Source organism: Magnolia sinica, chromosome 18, assembly GCF_029962835.1.
Source record: "Magnolia sinica isolate HGM2019 chromosome 18, MsV1, whole genome shotgun sequence".
Classification (NCBI taxonomy): Eukaryota; Viridiplantae; Streptophyta; class Magnoliopsida; order Magnoliales; family Magnoliaceae; genus Magnolia; species Magnolia sinica.
Window position 1 is genome coordinate 56039454 of NC_080590.1, and position 21805 is coordinate 56061258.

Consider the following 21805-nt stretch of genomic DNA (forward strand, 5'->3'; position numbering starts at 1 on the left):
AAGTGGGATTTCTTGTAGTGTCATATCATCATACGATTGTGGTACAAGGGAGCTGAAGACATTCACGATTCGAGAAGTTCTTCATCAAGGTGCTTAATGGGGCTCATCCACTTTTAGGTAAGAAAGGATTTTTGAGTCCATAGAGTCTGGAAACTATTCCTTGTGTAGGATTGGATTTCAGAGTTTGAACTACCAAACTCGAGAAGTCCTTGTGTAGGCCTTCGACGTGAGAGTACGTTTTTATTGTCCTTGTGTAGGACTTCTTAAGTTCTTGTGTAGGACTTAGTAAGACCTCGTGTAGGCCATCGACGAATGAAAAATGTAGACCTTGTGTAGGTTATGAAGGTTTATGGTGAAACTGATTTAAAACCATCTGAATAGTAAAATCTGGCACATTTTAGGAGAAAGTGGGTCAGCAGAGAGTAAAGTAGGCACGTAGCCGAACCACTATACATTTTATATATTGTGGTGAATTATTTAAATCTTTATTTGTTATGTTTTGTTGAACAATATATTCGGTTTATTTTCTGCAACAAACATGTTTGATAAAATGCCTAAATGATGTTTTCACTAAATAGACTTTATTTCTGCATTTCTTCTTGCTTGTATTCCTTTACATACATATTTAGAAGTAAGTGTATGTTAATTGGTTAGTTAAATTTTAAAATATCCTACTCACCCCCTCTAGGACATTAGCCATATCTTCAAGCTTCACTTGCAGCGCTAAAGTTGCAATTTCATTAGCGTGACTTTGTACTTGTCGAACTCACTGAACAAGTTCCGAGCTTTCTATAGATAAGTGATCATCTTCTCTCCTCTGGCCTGATATTCTGTAGTGGTTTGATTTACCACCAATTGGGAGTTATTGTAGATTCTCAACGCTCTATCTCCCATGGCTTTGGCTAGTCTTAATGTAATGAGGAGTGCTTTGTATTCAGCTTCATTATTGGAAGCCAAGAAGCCAAATCTTATAGCATATTCTATATTAGCCTGGTTGGGTGAGACGAGGATCAGCCCTACTTTGCTTCATTGGGAATTCAATGACCCATCCATGTGGAGAGTCCACTCCTATGATCCAAGCTTTGTTTAACCTCGGTTTGTTGCTTAGGGGATGAATAGGTGAATTCAGCGATAAAATCAGTGACAACATGTCCTTTAATCACCGCTCATGGTTGGTATATGATGTTGAAGTCACCTAACTCGATTGCCCACTTGGCTAGTCACCCTAATACCTCTATTTTTTGCAACAACTATCGGAGTGGCTAGTTAGTTAGGACTATGATCATATGGGCTTGGACATAAGGTTGGAGACATCGAGACGATATGATCAATGTCAACACCATCTTTTCTATTTTTGGGTATCGCGTCTTCACTCCAGTCATGGATTTTCTTACATAATAGACTGGTCATTGCTGATTTTCCTCTTCTTGTATGAAGGTTAAGCTTACCACTATAGTCAACACGCTAGATACAGTAGTAGCTACTCATCGTGCTATGGCTTGGAGAGCAATGATGGAGACCCTAGGTATGTTCTGAGCTGTTGAAACTTTTGCTCACATTCTTCAGTCCAGGTCGGCTTCTTACTCCCTTTCAACTGCTTAAAGAATGGAAGGCATTTGTACGTGGCCCGAGAGAGGAATTTGTTTAAGGTTGCTATTTTTCCCGTCAAGAGTTGAATTTTTTTGTCAAGCCGGGGGAGCTCATCTCTAGGAGAGCTCAGATCTTATCAGGGTTTGCCTCTATTTCCCTTTGATTAACTAAAAAGCCTAGGAATTTTCCTGAGCTGACACTAAAGGCACACTTTCTCAGGTTCAGCTTCATCCGATACTATCTTAAGATTTCAAACATCTCCTTTAGGTTAATCATGTTGTCGCTGGCCTTGGAACTCTTGATGAGCATATCATTGATGCATACTTCCATTGTTTTCTCGATATTCTTAGTGAACATTTTCTTCAACAAGCATTGGTACATTGCTCCTGCATTCTTTAGCCAAAATGCCATTTCCTGGTTATAGTAAAACCTTTTGTCGGTGACTAAGGTTGTTTTTTGCATATCATATATGTGCATTGTGATCTGATTATACCCTAAATATGCATCCATGAAGCTGAGGAGGTGTGCCGAACAATGCCATCCACTAGTCCGTCAATCCTTGGGAGGGGAAAACTGTCCTTCGGACCTACCTTATTCAGGTCGGTGTACTCACCATTTCGCACAGGCCATTTTTACCAGCACAACATTAGCTAGTCATTCAGGATAATGGATATCTTTGATGAACCCAGCTTCGAGGAGCTGGCCGACCTCCTTGCTAATGGCCGCATATCTCTTGGGGTCGAGCGCTCATCTTTTCTACCTTATAGGTTTATAATCGAAGTTTAGGTTGAGTCGATGGACCATGACCTTTGTATCTATACCAGGCATATCCTAGTGGGACCAAGAAAATACATCAGCATGACGTCTTAACAGGTCGACTATTTTCACTTGCAGGTGTGGCTCAAGTAATGACCTGACCTGAATAGTACGGGACATGTCAGCTTCAAAGAGCTGTATCAAAATGAGGTCTTTGTAAGTGTTTTATACACACCATCCGTATTTGGACGATGGTAGGTGCAGCCCACAGTGATGTATTTCTTATACATCCAAGCCATCCATCTGCTTTGGTCATGGGACCCACCCACACGTGTCACACGTGTGGGGTAGGACCCACCCTGATGGATGTGCCTTGTATCCACATTGTCCGTATTTAGACGGTGGTGTAGCCCACCATGACTTATGTATTTTATCCATGTCTGTCCATCTGGACATGTGGGGCCCACCCCACACGTGTGGCATGTGTGGGGATGGGACCCACATTGATGATATATGTTTTGTATCCATCGTCCATGGTGCTAGGGATGCCCGTGATGTATGTGTTTCTCCACATCATCCATCTAGACGTGTGGGGCACTCCGTGATGTATGAGTTGCTCCATGCTGTCCGTCTGGACGTGCTGGTGGGATCCAACTTGATGATATATGTTTTGTATCCTCCATCCACGGTGCTAAGGACGCCGTAATGTATGTGTTTCTCCACATCATCCATTTGGACATGTGGGGCACTCCGTGATGTATGAGTTGCTCCACGCTGTCTGTCTGGACATACTGGTGGGACCCACATTGATGCATTTATTCTATATCCACTCCATCCATCTGTCCAAGACAGTGGACCCACTGTATTGTATGTGTTTTATACATGTTGTCCATCCACACCATCCAGATGGCTGGACGGTGGGACAGACCTTGATGTATGTAGTTTACATCCACGCCGTCCACCTATTTTGCATCCACAGCATCCATCCGATTAGCGAGCTTGTCTTGAGATTAAAAATGAGGCAGATCTATCAGGTGGGCCACACTACAGAAAATAGTGGAGAGTTGAATGCCTACCATTGAAATCCTTTAAGGATCACAGAAGTTCTGGATCAATATGATATTTATTTTTCCTCTTGATTCAAGTCTTTGTGACCGTATAAGCAGATGGGATGGAAAATAAACATTGTGGTGGCCCTGTGGAGTTTTAACAGTGAAAATCATTTTCACCACTATTATTTGTGGTATGGTCCAGATGATCTTTCGATCATTATGTCCGTTACTATTTTTGGTGTGGCCTACGTAATGCGACCCATCTTGATGTATATGAGGCCCATTGTTATGGCCCGTCTTGATGCACTTAAGGCACATTGTGGTGTATTAATGGCCATGTGAGCGGCCCATGGTAATGTATATTAGGCTCATGTGAGAGGCCCATTGAGATGTATATAAGGCCCATGTAATGCGGCCCATTATAATGTCTATTACGGCCATGTGATGTGGCCCATTGTAATGTGTATGCGAGGCCCATGTGACGAGGACCATTGCTATGTATGAGACCCTTATCTAAGGCCCATCGTGATGGTATAAGGCCCATTATGATTGTATGAGGCCCATTGAGATTGTATGTGGCCCATGGTGATGTATATTAGGCCCTTGTGTAAGGACATGAGCCCATTATATATTATGTTAGGCTTTATGTGGGCCACTCCTTAGGAGCAATGTTGGTTAAATGTCCACATTGATGGGCAATGATGGTTGAATGTCCATATTGTGACCTTCCCTTAGACCTTGTTAGGCCCATTCTCATCGAGGCCGATTATCAATGTTGATTATCGGTGCCGGTTATTGATACCGATTACGAGTATGTGACAACATAGCATCATGATACATGCCCATATGCATCATCTGCATGTTTATTATGAGATGTGGATGACTATTGCATTGCCGCAGGGCAGGTTGTTATGGGACTCCCTAATAGGCGGATTCATTCCACATGAGCACACGGTATGTGCAGGATTGATGCATGATTCAATTGTGTAACTTATGCATCTCGCATTTTAGGATATAACTACTGTATGCCCTAGCGACATCAGGGTCGTGGCCTCTACAGGCATATCATGGATGGCCAGATGGGACACCGAAAATTTTTTTCTACATGGGGTGTCATAGATGTCATTGGGTGAAAGTCCCTAAACCACCGTGGCCAAGAGATGCTCCAATGTCTAGACCGAGTGGATACATGAGTGTCCGAGTGTCAAATACCAGTAGGCAGAGTCTCCCACTATGTCGTGGTCAGTTGGAAGGGGGTATGGCCTTACCCGCTCGAGGGTAGGGGGCATAGCTAGGCTGAGTTTGACCAGCTCATAAATGGGTCCGCTATCGACGTGCCGGGTAGATATTGGTTGATTACTAGCTAGGCGGATAGTGAGGTCTCTTCTACTTGCATGGTTACACGTTCAGTGGGTGGCGATCGCGTGTAGAGTGTACTAGAGCCCAGTGATGATCCCAGAGATGTACTGTACTGATATGTGGACTTATTGAATAGGAGTTCCATACTCATTCATTCACTATCCACTCGGGCAGGTGGTGCGCAATTAATAGTTATGTGTACCTTTGTAATGGTTAGGATTTCGGTTGGGGCGCGCGACCAACCTGAGATTAGGAGTTTACCACATTGAGTCTGACTATCTAAATTTAGGTATGAGACTAGTTTGGATAGAAGTCCCTTGTGATGGACCCCATAGCCTGTGATACTACGTACTATCATCCGACTTCACACTCCAGCTCGGTCATTTCATTCGCATCGCATATTGCATTGCATCCTCAACACATAACATTTAGTTTATTGTGCTTCTGTATTGCATAACCTGATTAAGGTTGACGGTGTTGATGGACTCAGTATCTGATATTTGGCTTACTATATCTCCGCATTGCATAGCTGATCTACATTGCTTCCTCAGTATATGATATTGGCTTATTATATTTTTGCATCGTATAACCTAGATAAGGCTAATGGTATTTATGAACTTGCTAGCATGTTTCCACATTACTCTGATATTGCATTCTGAGCAAGCTTACCTTGCGCACACACTTACACCACCCTTAAAGCTTTCTATAAGCTTATGCATGATATATGCATGCAGGTGACGTTAGGTCGCAGCAGCGTTGATCTTGGAGTGTACAACTATATTCTGGAGCTTTGATTTTTGATATATGTATATTTCCTTTTAGCACTGTATTCAATTGTTTATATTAGTGGATATGTGATGATGATGTTGCCTTTGTGATTTGGGTAAACTTGTGGTTATGCTTCTTACGAGATAAATGTACATTAGAAAATCCTCCTTGTAAGATCCTAGGATCGGAATCTGGCATATGGGTGCTGGGAGCCGAGAATGGGGTACTATGGAGGTTGTTGGCACCGGATTCGAAAATTAAAAATTTTGTGAGCCCGGTTTCTGAATTTGGGGTGTGATAGATGGCCTGCACATAATCATGTTATAGACTGAGCGACAGTCTATCACAAGAAAATCAACCATGGTGGTCACCTAGTTAGTACCTTCGCTAGCTGTTACAAGTAGGAGAATGCTTCCTTCAGAGGTTACCTTTTTCCTCACGAAGCCAAGCAAGGGTGTTCGGACAGGTCGCAATCTTGACCTTTCAACCCCCATTTTATCAAATGCAACTATGAATAGGATGTCGGCCAAGCTCCCTGTGTTAACCAGTATTCGATGCACTTTGTGGTTGGTGATAGTCATGGCGACTACTAGGGCTTCATCATGTGGATAATGAAGCCCTCGTACATTATCTTTAGTGAAGGTGAGGCTGCATGAGTTCATCCTGGGTTTCTTACTGGCTCATCCAGTCAGGTAGACTTGATGCTCTCTTTCACTGCTGGTCATTCTTCACGTGTGGGCTCAGCGTGCTCGATTGAGTCCCCACCTCTGACGGGACCCCCGAAGATGGTATGTATTTTACCTGTCGCATCATTGTCGACCTGCTCATCTTGTTGCTCTTGTTCTCTGGTCGATTGATCTTCTTTGCCTTTGTCGATAAATTCACGCAGGTGTCCCTTTCGAATAAGGGCATTAATCTCTTCCTTAAGATTAAAACACTCAGCTATGTTATGATCATGATCTTGATGGAAGTGGTAATATTTCTTTTTGTATCTCTTCTTGGGGTCAGCTCTCATCTTACTTGGCCATCTCAGGATACTTTTATCCCTGACCTCCATTAGTACTTGTTTTGGCATGGTGTTCAAGGGGGTGTATCTGCATAACCGACTTTCCGAAGGTCAGCTCAATCAGGGAACATTGCTTTAGTCATCGTCTTTTCTTCTCTTAGGGTTCGTACAAGGTGTCTCTCATTGTTCCTTCGCTCTCTCTTTAGCCGAATTATTTTTGCCTTGAATGGCTCTACGTGTGCCAAATAATTCCTCCACGTTTGAATATTTTTGGGCTCGGTTAAGGAGGTCGGCAAGAGTCATTGGACGTTTTTTCCCAATAGAGAAAAGGAAATCCTCTGTTTAAGACCAGCCATCATGGCCATGAGAGCTACCTGATTAGAGTAGTCGTTCACTTGAACAACCTTAGTATTCACAACCCCAAGTATAGGGTTGCAATGTAGTAATAATCTTAGTAAGACCGAGGTTGAATCGATAGGGACTAAACTCGTACGTATTCTGAAAAGAACTAGAACTTGAACTAGAAGAATATCTATATCTAAATCTAAAATAATAGAGAGAGTAATTGTGAGTTTTGTAATTGAAACTTGTGAATTTAAAGGTTGGAACTAGGGTGCCAAGGATCCACTTGTAGCTATTAAGATGCTACCTTACTTGATTCAAGAGATTCAACTAGAATCAGAGTCCTAGCTTATCCAGTTGGAGAGAGAGATGGTCAAATCTCTAAACTTCTCATTGATCTAGCCTCAATGGAGGAGAATTGTGGAGATTTGGAAGGGATTTCATCACCTAACCATACCCAGGGGACGATGACAAACAACAAGATTTACCAATCCCACAATCTCAAATAGAAAAGAAGATATTCAAAGTTATCGCAGTGCCTATTGTAATTTGAGTCACAACAAACCATTGAAAACTGAAAATATTCCTTAAAATCAACTAGAAATCAATGAAGTTTAACATAAACATGAATTAAAGTAAAGTAAACATCTCAATCACACTACATGCTTCACCTCTTAGCCCTAGCTAAGAGGTTTAGCCAACCATAGACATGATTGAACTAAGAACTCTTAAGAAAAACATAAAAATAAACTAAGGAAGAAGAAGAAAGACTCTTCGCGGCGGCTCTCCACCATTTGGCTCCACTCCTCAAACCCTAGAAGATGCCTAGGAATGTCCTAAGGACTCCTATTTATAGTTCTGAAGCTCTACCTTACACACCGACCTAGAATTTTCGCAAACTAACTTAAATTACGCAATCCGTAGTTTTTTCGCACTACACTTCAGTTAGACCGAAGTTGAATCTGAAGTTAAGTCCGAATTTGGAAAGGATTCTATTTCAGTAATTGCCCGATTTTAGCAGATCGACCTATGTTCGATCGGACCGAAATTAAGTCATCGGTCGGACTGAATTAATTTTTGGCCGAACCGAATTAACTCCTTTCAACGCTGGAGCTTTTTGTGCACTTTCAGTCATACCGAATCCTCCCTTCGCTCGGACCGAACTGGGTTTCGGTTAGACCGAATTGTCCATCGGCTGAACTAAATTAGCTTCTGAATTCCATCGTTTGTCGCTGAACTTTATTGTGCAAGTTCGATCAGATCGAACATAGGTTCAGTTGGACTGAACCTATCTATTTTTTACTACAGATTCTACGATCTTTCAAGTCCTTTCTTCAGCTTTTGTACTTGGTTTCCTTGGATCTTTGACATGTGAATTCTTCATTCTTAGTCTCCTAAGATCTATCCTATGCCTTGGTGATTCTTAAGCATCAGATCCATGCTTTTAGCATTCTTTTCAATACAAGCTCTCAGATTCACCTTACAACACAAACATATATAAAATATACCATCAAGCATTATCATGTTCTTAAAACCAAGATATAAATAGAGGAGAATATGCAATATTTGACACACAATACTCAGCATTAAAACACATGATGTAGTATCTTAAGAGCTCATCTTTCCTCTATGTTATTGTGAGGTGGGTCGAGAGTTTCCTTATGTGTTTTTCCCTAATGAATTGGGTGGCAAATACCCTGTTAAGTTGAGCGAATGAGTTGATGGACTTGGGTTTCAGATGCCTGTACCATTTCGATGCAACCCCTCATCAGCGTTAGGGAGAATGCTCTGCACATTACAGGTCTTGAAGCACCATATAGTTCCATCCATGCTCAGAAAGACTGTAAATGCTCCTCCGAGTCTCCCGAACATGAATAGGGAGTTATCTGGGGTATTAGGAATCTAGATGGTAATTAGGCCTATATAATGTCATCTGTAAACAGAGGTCCTGTCTACTCAATAAGACGTCTACGAATGCCAAGGCTTTAGCTCGGCAGGCTTGCTGAATATCCCCAAGCTGGTCTTGGATTTCTTTCATTTCTGCTCCCCAGGGGACCTCATTCTCGGCAGTAACCTTTAGGGCCTTTCCCCTATTCTTCCTCTTCTTTTCTAATGTAGGTCTGACTCAGTGAGCTCAGTGGTCCCGAGGTGTGTGTTGGGATATGCATATTGCTTCCTTCTTTGTTCTTCGTGGCATACGGTGTGGGAGGCATAGGTACTAGGCGAGATTGCTCAATTTCTGCACCCAACTCTATGTTTTAATCGTCAGGAAGGGCATGCTGCCTTTCCAGCAACCTCATGATGCAGTTAATGTTGTTGGTAAGAGCTCTTACTTAGTTCTCTAAGGAGATAAGTCGACTTCCTCTATTTCGAGATCTTTGGGCGATCACCGGTGAGGGTGGTTGAGACCGGGGGTCTAATTGGGAGGCCTGAGGATCCTCATGTTATTCCTCCCACATAGGCTCAATGGCAACCAATGCTCTCCCTTTCTTCTTTTTCATTGAGTTAGGTGGGGAGAATAGTAGGCTGCATTGACCCAATGCTGAATGCTCTGCTATCATTTAAACTTAGATGAGCTTGCCGCTACATCTGTAAGCACTTGGATACCTGCACCAGTAAAGAGGTAAAGGATCACAATGGCGCCGGTGTTGGCTGGGACCCTTGATGCCAAAGTTAAGTGAGTAGGTTTATTACTGGAATAGGATCTGAGTCGAGAATTTTTGTGCATACCTTCCTCCCAAGGTAGGTGGTGTATTTATAAGATGCTTAGGCGGTTTGTGTATCTAAGTGGGATCTGTCAAATATATTGAATGGTCCGAATTTGAATGAGGATCTACTCCCGGGAACATCTCTGATCCCATCTTGATCGACGTGATCTTCAAATAGGATCTCATCGGATCTATCCTTGCCTAGTATGATGCGGGATTTTTTTTTGGATATCCCTCATTCGAGGTCGATACCGGTGTGATCAACTCAGCCGGCAAGTTCTATCTCTGAGCTCTGAATTCGAGTAATTCACCTCGGCAAGTGAGTCCCTTATTGGAGCTAATATCTAGGGTTTCGCCTTGGAGCTTTGCTCGGCTCATCCAAATGGTCGATACGTTGGTCGTTCGAGGAGCCTGCTTAGACAATTGTTCGCCAGCGTTACTCTGGTCTCCCCCTTTCATGGTGTACATGTGTCCCATGTAGTAGGTCGGTTTGATTTTCCCCATATCACGTATCATTCATGAATGTATGTATGAGGCATATGTACGAACATAGGACCATATATCCAATGGACACTGAGACTTTTTTCTTTTTCTTTTTTACACACGCGCACACACCCCCACACACTCACGCCATAGTGGGCTTTCACCGCCTATGGATACTCGAACCCTTGACCGGGTATTGAAACTCCCGAGAGTCTACCACCCGAGCAAGAGCAAGGATCCATGGACACCGAGACTTATTTTCAACTGTCCAATTGCGATCATATGTTAAAGTACAATTTTTAAAATGATTTAAGACCCATCTACACTGGGCCCATGATTTAAATGGTTTCGGTTGAGGTGCATTCACCGTGTGTGCACATACTTTTGGATTGTCGTATTTTTCCATTGAATGAAATAAATGGAGAGAAAGAGGTTTGGTAGGTCCACAGCCGTGCATAATGCGATTCATGTAAAATCCATCATATTCACCAACGTGGCAAAAGGGCATGAAATAGAAGTCGTCTATCATGAGGCCCGCCATGTATATCTTCTGAAATCAGGTAAATTCTCCCAACTTTACCAAACGCAAATTTTTTTCCATGGTTCAAATTATCTTCTGCATCACAACCGTATGGGTGAACACCAGTACATGCGATATGTATTGTATCCGGTGATGCAAGTCAGTCTATGGGCATATAATCATTCACCAACGCTACGGCTTGTATCGCTTTGTATTGTTGCTGTTTCAGGCCAGTACAGGTGATTGAACAGTATCTTTCATAGACAATACTGATTTATTGGACGTATATGTTGTGAATTTTGTGAATTTTGTAAGGAACATAAAATACTGAAAAAAATATAACACATCATGTGCTTGTATATATATATTTTTTCCAATTTCTGAATTTTAGATAATCTTCATATTAGCAATTGAGAGGTTGTATTCTGTTGGAGGATTAAATAACAAAATATGTAGTTTTTTTTTTTTTTTTCTCATGATTTTTCTTTGACATCGAATAACTATAATATATCAGCCTGAGATGTTTTAATCCAAAATATGTAGTTTTTTTTTTTTTTTTCTCATGATTTTTCTTTGACATCGAATAACTATAATATATCAGCCTGAGATGTTTTAATCCAAAATATGTAGTTTTTTTTTTTTTTTTTTACTTCTCGTAATTTTTCTTTGATATGCAATAAGTATAATTTATCAGCCCAAGATGTGGGCCTTTCCCTGGCTGGGGTGTGGGCGTCTCTTTGACTCTTGACACTGGGTAGGTTTTCTTTTGTTTATCTGTTTTGTTCTTTTCTTTTCCTCTCATTTATCCTAAGTGTGGGCCTCTTATATTTTTAACTAATTTTTTATTTTATAAAATAAAGAATTCTTATTTTCTAAGAAAATAATAATAAGTATAATTTATTATATCAGTCATGACGGTTACCCAGAATGTATCGGCCCATATTTAAAACCATGGTTTTATTTTCCTGCGTTTATGTAGAATTTTGATAAATTGTGGCTCTATATGTTTACCTTATCAGCCTCACATTTGTTGTAGAGAATCAAAACAACATAACCCACCCGATGGAAGCCCTAGATATCATGGTCGTGTGCCACACTAGCACATGTGGGGGCGTGTAGAGGGGCTGAGCAAAGTCTCTGAAAGCATAGTCTTAATCTACCAAAAGAATGAAAAGTCTCAAAAAGTGGAGAAATAAAGAAACCCACTTCACACTCAATGTCTACAAGGAATCCATGAAGTCTTTGCGTCAATGAGCAACAGAAACTCTTTTTTATATGGAAAATCTACTTCTTAGGGATCACTCTTCTCCTAGTTTATACTACTTTAGACGAGATTTGTACTTTATCTAGACATGAATCCACTGCCAGCACCTACTATGGCCCACCCAACAGAGGCTGTGAGACAGATCAAAAAAGGTACCTTCCTTAGCACGCAAGGCATCACTACACGTTGAGAAATGCTATAACCACCTATTGGCAAGGTGAGTGGTTTTCCTCACGGTGCATTTTTATTGTAAAAAACTTTTGGAGGCAAGTTAAAGTTAGAAATTGGGTTGGAGTCCTTACCTCAGTGGTAGGTCTTGGGTTCGAAACCCATAGGGGGTGAAATCCCACTATGGTGTGTGTGGGTGTGTGGCGGGTGTGTGTAAAAAAAAAAAAAAAAAAAAGACTCCGAGGAGTTTCAACATGAGGTCTTGGGTTGGATATCCATAGGTAGTGAAATCCCACTACAGCATGCGTGGGTGTGTTAAAAAAAAAAAGAGTTAAAAGCTAAAAATTGGCAATAGCCACCGTTGAAGCAATGAAGTAAATGGTGGAAGATTTTAGTAGAGATGTATTGATGGGGACTGCTTTAAAAATGGATTAAAGAGAGGGAAAAGATTATATTAACCCACTATTCCATTACCTATATACATATTTGGATCCCACTTTCAGTGCGATAGGATAATTTATAATACTCACGATCATTTTCTTAATCACACCTCTAATTTCTCCTGCCATGACTTTAGTAGTTTACTCTTGTAATTTATTTCATTTTAACCGATATTAATACATTTCTGCAAGTATCAATAGAGAAATTAAGATCCTATGTTGAGATTGAGAGATAATCCTTTTGTGCTTAATCTATTTTATATGGGACATTAGCAACGTCACCATAGTTTTTGAATGACATATGGTAGGTACAACCATCAATTAGGATGGTTTATTCCATAGTATTATTGGGAGCAAAGTCATGGGGAGAAAATCACACGGATCAGATGGTGCTAACCCTTGTGGGTGGGACCAATTTTTTTAAAACCATTCAATATTTATGGGCCATACAAAGTGAGATTTATTGAATAGACGTTTCAAGGTGATGATTGGACCAACTTTTTTTTTCTCCACTCAATCTTGATTATACATTTTTTATGCTACTAATTAGGCGTTTGTGATCATCTAATTAGCATGATTTTTGTGGCATGGTTTGCCCCTATTGGTATTATTCCCGATTGATGATTATGCCTCCCAACCTCAAAACAATTTTGGGACATGGCTAACCTTCCCATGAAAGGGTCATTAGCAAAACCATATACATAATTGATGTTGTATTTATGAATTTTAATTAAAAAAATAAATTTAACCTTTTCTAATTTTTATTATTAATACATGCGAGCGCACACACGATATGTACTCACACAACTAGTTATACGTCCAACTAATTGACATGTGGGGCCACCATGGTGTTTGTGCGATATTTTACCTGCCTAAAAATCAGGTTGATCCAACTATTAGGTAGGCACATAATAGAAAATCATGAACAACCACTCAAAAATCTCAATATTATGTGAGCTATCCCATTTGATGATTGGATTGACCTGATATTTGGAGAGTTCCAATTTCAAGATAAGACAACCTTGTTAGATGGGTGAGATATCACACAAACACTATGGAAGCCCCACATGCTAATTAACTGGATGACTTGTTGTGTGTGAGCATCTCTACACACCCTTTTCTCCCTTCTTTTTTATTGTATCAGGAAATATTAACCCCCCAACTTTTCTTTCTCGGTATTTTTTGACTTTTCAATTTTAACTAAAATTTTACAGTCGTTTTACTAATCAGGACTGAATTAAACCCACACATATACCATACCTACGGTATTTTGCCAACTATGAGCATGACTACAAGTTGGGAAATGCCATAGCTACCTTTTCCTGAAGTGGGCAGGTTTCCTCACGGCAGATGTGCTAATCTGGCATGTGTCTGAGAGATCCAGGCCGTTCATCAAGTAGCACCCATCGTGAATATGCAGTATCTCCAAAACTAGGTCTCACCATTCATTAATTGGGTGACGCAAAAATTTGACATTGGTCATGTGTCCTCCTTTTCAATTCTTCTCATGAACATCCGTCCTACCCTGATGAGTGGAGTGACTTAATTTTTAAGACCGGGGTTCGACGGGGCCCACCTAAAGAATAATCACCCGAATCTCTCACATGCATGCCATGTTGGCGCGTGTAGGGAGAGTAGGATTTGGATGACTACTCTTGCGAATAACTATAACATGGCTCCTACATCTATATATATGAATGGCATGTACATTCATGAATGCTCTGGGCTACTCACATGGCTACAAATCCTAGTTCCTCAAGGGAAAATCACGAGAAGGCTTGCAAGGAGATACATGACACATGGGACCGGCTAAACCACTTGGGCCAAGCCCTGGCCCACAAGACCCGCATCGAACTACGGCAGATCAGGGACACATACATGGCCATGTATGGAGAAGACCTGGCCCATCAACTCCAAAAGACCCATGCAACTAACCCCAAGAATCAGGTGACACTCCCATTCCATCCGCACAAGACATCGTTCTTTTGGTTACATCACAATGATAATGCATCATCATGCATGCCCTTTCCTTTGTCTAGATATGTTCTATCTTGGCCATGTGGGTGATGGATCCACATGAGCGGGACGCCGTCGTGGCAAGGGATGCGATCGAGCAAGGAGATACCATGCACAAAGCTCTCATCGAGATCTACATTGGGCGGAAATCGAGCCAGCTACTCCTCACACAACAGGCCTACAATGCAAAGTTTAAGAGCCATCTAGACCAAGATATCAGCATCACCGAACCTCCCACCCCTTACCAAAGAGTAAGTTGCATGGTGACAGTCCACAGTGCCAAATACCTTCGTACCCGTTCGAGCCTGGACCAATTTTATTTATTTATTTATTTATAATTCATTCGGACGGTAGCAATTGGCTCCAGGTCAAGCTGCAATGATCCAAACCATTTATATGATGGGCCTTACTGGGTATGGCTTATATCCCAAATATTCTTTAAGATTCGGAGATCGATCTTATGAAAAGCCCACAAAACCACTGTTGAAGGAGACGGTTCAAGGTTAAATTATCAAAGGGTTGAGATATTTTAATACGAGAGTTTTTTATTTTTATTTTATATCCCCCATCTATGATGAGTATGTCATATAAACGGTTTGAATTATTGAAAATGATCCTAGATCCAAGAGCTACGTCTCAGTACGGACATAAATATACCAGTAAGTGGGGACTTATAGCAAACCATCCCCGCCATATCCAATGTGACGATTGTAGAATAAGCTTATTCTGCAACTCTGCTTTTAGTGTTCATTTTGATTTGTGTAGAATCCCCAAATAAGGGCCGATCCAACCATCAGGTGGACCACCAGATGAATTTGGTTGGTTTTAGATGCACATTATTTTCTATGGTGCGGCCCACCCAATGATTGTATTGACCTGAATTTTGGATAATCCCATTGACATGATGGAGGGCACTTGATGGGCAGGTTGGACGCTACACGCACAATACAGTGAACCCCGTACTGACAGTTGAATAACATTTAAAAAGTAGGTTAATTACATTTCCATGCTGGTGAACAAGAGTTGTAGAAAATGTTATTCTACAAACGTGTTGTAAAGGATCTGATCTCTCCATTTTTATATACACACCTCTTTAGTCTACTTTTAGACTACTCTAAAAAAAAACAAAAAAAAAAAAAAAAGTATCTAATACACATGGTTAGGCATGGATTGTCACTAACAAATCTATATGAATTGGCATTTTAGATTCTCGTCGCCCTTGCGACATCTCACAAATCCCACCATGCTGACATTAGCCAACATGTCGCAAAATGCGATGCGAAGAGGTTGTTCGAAGCCGGGGAGGGAAGCATCGGAGCAATTGACGAGTCGATAGTCCTTGAGATACTCACTAAGAGAAGCATCCCCCAACTCAAGCTCACACTCTCTTGCTACAAACACATCTATGGACACGACTATGTAAAGGTAACTGCAATTAAGGCCGTGTTTGGATCCACAAGCTAATTGAATTGCAAACATTCTGCCAAATAAAGTGGAAATCACGGAAGTGAACAATGATACCTAGCAATAGTACAACTTGAAAATAATGTGGTTGAAAAATAGGGCCCAGTATGAAAGCTAGGGAAGGAAGTTACAATTTGGCAATTGTTGTCGATTGTGATTTAATTAGATAGTGCATCCAAACGCAGCCAAGTGCAATTTCTGGATAGGCACACAAAATGTTTATATGATTTTTTGCGATCCATCGTGCAGTCACTGAAGAAGGAAACCTCCGGGGAGTTTGAAGATTCCTTAAGGGCAGCTATGAAATGCATGTACACACCATCTAAGTATTATGCAAAGGTAACAAGTATTTGCTTTCTTTTGATGAATTCATTGACACATCTTAAAAGAAGGAAAAAAAAATAAAATACATAGGCCCACATACAAGCCCATCTATTAACCATTTATATCATATATGCCAAACACTACTGGTGGATATCCATTCCCTAATTGCCACTCTCATATGCAGCAGATGGATGGTTGAATCAGGTGGAAGCTAGCCTGAAACTCTTGCCACAACTTTTATCATGATTACTCTTAGTGGAATATATTTGTACAATTGACCCCAATTAGTTAGGATAATGCTTAAATGATGATAATGATAATGACCACACATTCCTAATAAGTTATTTATGTGGGTCTGGCATTTTGGTGATCCAAATAGTTCCTATGGTGGAAATCATGGCAGATGGGAGACAACCCACAAAAAAAAAAAAAAAACACAACTCTCTAAGATGAACATAATAATCCAGCATTTGCACATTAATGTGGGCTATTTAATTGCCTGTTTTCCATAGATAGAAAAGATCATCTGATAGATATTATGATGGGTCCATTCATGATGGGCCCACCAGGTCAATGTCTTGGAACACTAAGACATGGCATCGAATGAACATTTTAGTTCGATCTATAAGTTTGAACATGATAGTTTAAACTGGAACGGTTCCTACTCATGGGTCGGTGGCAGAGAGTGTGTTTCAACACAAGGTCATGGGTTGAGTGCCATGTGGTGTGTGTGGGTGTGAGTCCGTGTGAAAAGGAAAAGATCATGATGGTTTGAATACCACCTAATAAGTAACTTCTATTTAATTATGTGAGTTAAGGTAGTTTCCTAAGCATTATTATCAAAGCAATTTACATGCGCTGAAAACTAATTATCTCAATAAGATTTATTTTTTAAAAAAAACTTTTTCACTTATTACTTTTCTACTTCTTTCTCTCCATCCATATCAAAGGAGGCCCCACGTGATGGACTATCCATATTGAAGGTAGGGCCCACACGATGGATAGCCGACATCAAAGGTAGGCTCCAGATGATGGATGACCCCATATTAATGTGGGCCCATATAATGGATAGTCTACATAAAAGGTCAGCCCCTAATTATAAATAGCCCACATCCAAAGCGGGCTAGTATGATTGACGACCCACTTCAAAGGTGAGGCCTATACGATGGACGACCCACATCAAAGGTAGGCTGCACATGATGGGCATTGGACATTGAAGTTGGGGCCCACCTGATGGATGGGCCACATCGAGGTGGCCTCACATGATGGACAATCCACATCAAAGGTCAACCCTTAATGTTGAATGACCCACATCCACGGTGGACCCCGCATGGTGGGTGACCTTCATTGAAGGTGGGACCCACATGATGGACAATCCACATCAAAGGTGGGCTTCATAGGATGTGCAAATGATAATGAACGTGGCCCCCACATGATGGATGACCCACATCAAGGTGGGCCCCACATGATGGACAATCCACATCAAAGGTCAACCCTTAATGTTGAATGATCCACATCCTAGGTAAGCCCCGCATGATGGGTGACCTACATTGAAGGTGGGACCCACATGATGGACGATCCACATCAAAGGTGGGCTTCATAGGATGGGCAAATGATAATGAATGTGGCCCCCACATCAAGGTGGCCCCACATGATGGACAGTTCACATCAAAGCTCAACCCTAATGATGAGTAGCCCACATCCAAGGTGGGCCCCACATGATTGATGGTCCATATCAAAGGTGGGCTCCATAAAATGGGTGGTGGATATTAAAGGTGGGCCCTGCATAATGGATGGCTCACATCAAAGGTGGGGCCCACACAATTAATGGTCCACATCAAAGGTTGGCCCAATATGAGGATGGACCAAAGAAACTTGTGGGTTAAATACTTATGTGGTGTAGGAAACTACAAAAGTATGTTGTGTACCAAACATGCTTATCTACTTAATTAAATATAAACCAAGATAAGCTACTTGAGACATAAGTAGCTTATCTGAAGTAACTTATGATACAAATGTCCCTTTAGATGGCAATTTTCGTTGCAACATGTTTCAGGTGTTGTACACGTGCATCAAAGGGACGATGACGGACAAAAGCTCCTTGGCACGTGTGATGGTGAGCAGGGCAGAGATAGACATGGATGAGATTCAAAGTGTCTTTCATGGGAAGTATGGCCTGAAGCTAGAAGATGCCATATGTGAGAGCATTCCAAAGGGAGACTACAGGGATTTTCTTCTTGCACTGGCAACAAAGGTTTAAAGTATCGTCTGAAACCGATTCATATTGCCCGAGACATATCGGTCTTGTCCGGAACTATACAACTATATCTGCTGTATTGGCTGAAATAGCATGATCTGTCCCGGTCGCAATATAAATGAAATGATACTCTATACACCCGCATCTTGTGCCCCTTTAAGTTCCATACTGGGTGAAAACCCAATGCATTGTATGATTGTGTCAACAACTTAAGTACCATACAGGTTGCACGAAATTCTAGTTTGTTGTATTTAGCCCCATCTGTGCATATGTGGCGCACGTGGGTGAGATCTGAACCGTTCATCATGCAGGGCCCAAGGTTCAGGTCGGTCCAGTCAATGAGGGTGGATGCCATGTATGAATCTAATGGAACATGAGAGAGAGAGAGAGAGAGAGAGAGAGAGAGAGAGAGAGAGTGCCTGACCCTTGCCTGACCCTTGATCAAGGGCACCTGCAAATAGGGGTTGGATCTTGCACACGCGTGGGATCAGTGAAACGTTTTGTTCCATCTTTGGGGAGCTTGAATCCAGGAACCCACAGTTAACACCATAGTTTAAAACCCAAAAACTCGATTCACCTTGATGTTCCACTGGGTTCAGTCCGCTCGTAGACTCGATGGATTTTTTAGTCAACTGGGCTCGATAATTTCATAATTAAATACAAATTAATTATTTTGTGTGATGATTAATATTAAGGTTTCTGAACATGTGAAAAATAAATAAATAAATCCAAGGAAAAAATAACTTAGTTGAAGTGCTTGGGTATGCTTAGTATCTAGTGTACACACCTTTTTTCTTTTTTTCTTTTTGTTAGTAAAATTTTATTGATGAATAAACGACCGAGATATGCAACCAGGAAGGCATATTCGGGCAGGCCGATGGCACAAAAACCGCCTCGGACAGCCTATCATTTACCTCTACAGCCTAAACTCAAGAGGACTTCAGAGGGGCACTTCTCTCTCTAATTTGCCCCAGCCCTGCACGATCCAAAAGGAGGATCCCCTAATAGATTGGACACAACATGGAAAGCCTGAAAAGATTGAGAGTCGCCGCGCAACCTGGCCAGACCATCAACAACACCACTTACCTCCCTTGGAGCATGAACAATTCTAACTTTAGCATCCTTCCTGAGAAAGTTCATCCGGCCCACCAGTACCACATGCTCTACCTAGAGGGCTGCTCCATTTAAGTAGAGGTGTACACGAGTCGAACCAAGTCGAGCTGGGCACGGCTCAACTTGGCTCAGCCACTTGCTGACCCCAGCTCGAGCTCGACTGGGCTCGGTCCTTTAGCCCAACTGGTCAGCTTGACTTGGTTCGGACAATAGCTCAGGCCAGCTCGGCTTGGTTCAATCAACAACTCGGGCCAATTCGAGCTGAGTTTGAGCCAAGATCGAGTCAAGTTCGCCTGTGCAGCATTTTCACAAACACATGGACTGCACCTTCAAAATCTGTATGTAAAACAACAGTAGTGGTTTTACAGGTATTTCATCAAACACCTTCTAAGCAACATAAAAATCAAGAAAAAAGGGTATTTGTTTCATATACAAACCTTTCTTACTACCAGCCACACTTCCTTGAGTCATTTCATCAAACAGTTGGTGAGAAACATTATTATCGGGTGCTAGAGAATGGCGAGAAATAGAGGAGAGGAGTGGTATCGATCACCGTTCGGGCGCTGAAGAGAGTTGAGTTGGAGTTGGGGTTAGGGTTTTTAGAATTGGGGGAACGGTCGAGACGAGATGACGCTGGGGGGTTAGGGTTTTTTTTAAAAAAACCTATTTTAGGCGTCTGATTTTTTTTACATATACTTACTCAAAAATCAATCCAAGCCGAACCGAGTGAAGTTCGAGCTCAATACCGAGTCGAGTCACGTCGAGTTAGGTCCAGCTCGAACTCAACTCGAAAAGTTTCGAGCTCAATAAAACTATCTCAACTCACAGTTTCGATCTGAGTCAAGTTAAGCTTTTCCTACTCGATACGAGTGAGATAACGAGCTAACTCGACTCGTGTACACCTCTAATGTTAAGCCTGTCCACTATAATCTTCTAGTCACTCTCCACCAAAATTTTGGAGAACCCACGATCCATATAAAGGGACATGCTATCGAACAACGCATGGACTTCAGCACAAACATTTGATACGTCCCATACCCTCTGGAAAAAGCAAAGATGAATTCTCCGTTCCTCCCCCTACACACTCCCCCACCACTAGAAGGCCCCGAGTTACCACGCATCGAGCCATCCACATTGATCTTGATCCAGTGACAGGGTTACCATGCGTTGAGCCCTTTTCAAGCCTCTCCCATTTCAGAAGCATCAGGGTTTTGTGATCGAACCCATGAGTTGACAACCCCAAGTATAAGGCTACGATATAGTAATAACTCGGTGAGACCGAGGTCGAATCCTCAAGGAATGAGGAACACAACTTAAAACTAATCTAAAGGTAATGGGTTGTTTGGGTTTTCAAGTCAATGAAGTAAAAAATGGTTTAAAATAATACATAAAAGACCAGTGATCCAAAAATCCACTTATAGTAATCACAATATCTCATTCATTGATTTAATATATAACTCTAAAATCAAAGTTCTATCCTATTCAATCGGAGAATAATTTTGTTAAACTATTCATTAACACCAATAAAACATGATTTCAATCGAACAATTTTCTCATGAAGCACTCATATTTCAATTGTAGGGAATCAAAAGCGTCTAAAGCACCATTATGTAACAATAGATCAATCAATTATACAGATTGAATTATTCTCTGATTTAGGCTAAACAATTGTTAAATCAAAGCATTCATTGTACCCGTAGTACACAATAAATATAGAAATAAATAAATCAAAGACTTTAAGTAGAATTCAAATATGTTTCAATCTACTATCATCATTCATACCAATGTTATCGAATCAAGTAAACTAAATATTTAAAATAACTAAAAGCTTCATCCCTTAGCATTAGCTAAGATATTAGCCTAGCATAGGTAACATCATAGAACAAAAGAAAAATATAAATGATAAACTTGAACTAAATGATTGAGGAAGAAGGACAGCTCCATGGAAGCTTCGTCATCCCTAGGTCTTTCTTCCAAGCCCTCATTCATATCTAAAATAGCTCAGACACACATTTAAATAAGAAAAATTTGCACTGATTTGGATCCGACTTTAAATTTATGCACTTTTTTTACACTTCAGTCGCATTAACTATAGCATTCAGTCACACCGAACATCACTTCAATCGCACCAAATGGGTTACTCGGTTATAGCCGAATTTCCTGAATATTCATTTG

The 21805-nt window shown here is 41.1% G+C and overlaps 1 protein-coding gene across 3 annotated transcripts; it reads left to right on the forward strand.

Annotated features, from left to right (window-relative positions):
* Nucleotides 1-10546: 10546 nt before the first annotated feature.
* LOC131233799 (annexin D8-like) lies at nt 10547-18661 on the forward strand. 3 transcript variants are annotated; one of them, XM_058230597.1, is made up of 6 exons: nt 10547-10624; nt 14208-14403; nt 14496-14723; nt 15679-15897; nt 16186-16275; nt 18317-18661. In XM_058230597.1, the coding sequence occupies exons 2-6, from the start codon at nt 14335-14337 to the stop codon at nt 18518-18520; spliced, it is 810 nt and encodes a 269-aa protein (XP_058086580.1). In that variant the 5' UTR covers nt 10547-10624; nt 14208-14334; the 3' UTR covers nt 18521-18661. The 3 variants fall into 3 exon arrangements, with proteins under 3 accessions (XP_058086580.1, XP_058086579.1, XP_058086581.1); XM_058230596.1 differs by lacking the exon at nt 10547-10624 and having other exon boundaries at nt 13654-14403; XM_058230598.1 differs by lacking the exons at nt 10547-10624; nt 18317-18661 and adding an exon at nt 16448-16551 and having other exon boundaries at nt 13658-14403.
* Nucleotides 18662-21805: the final 3144 nt, after the last annotated feature.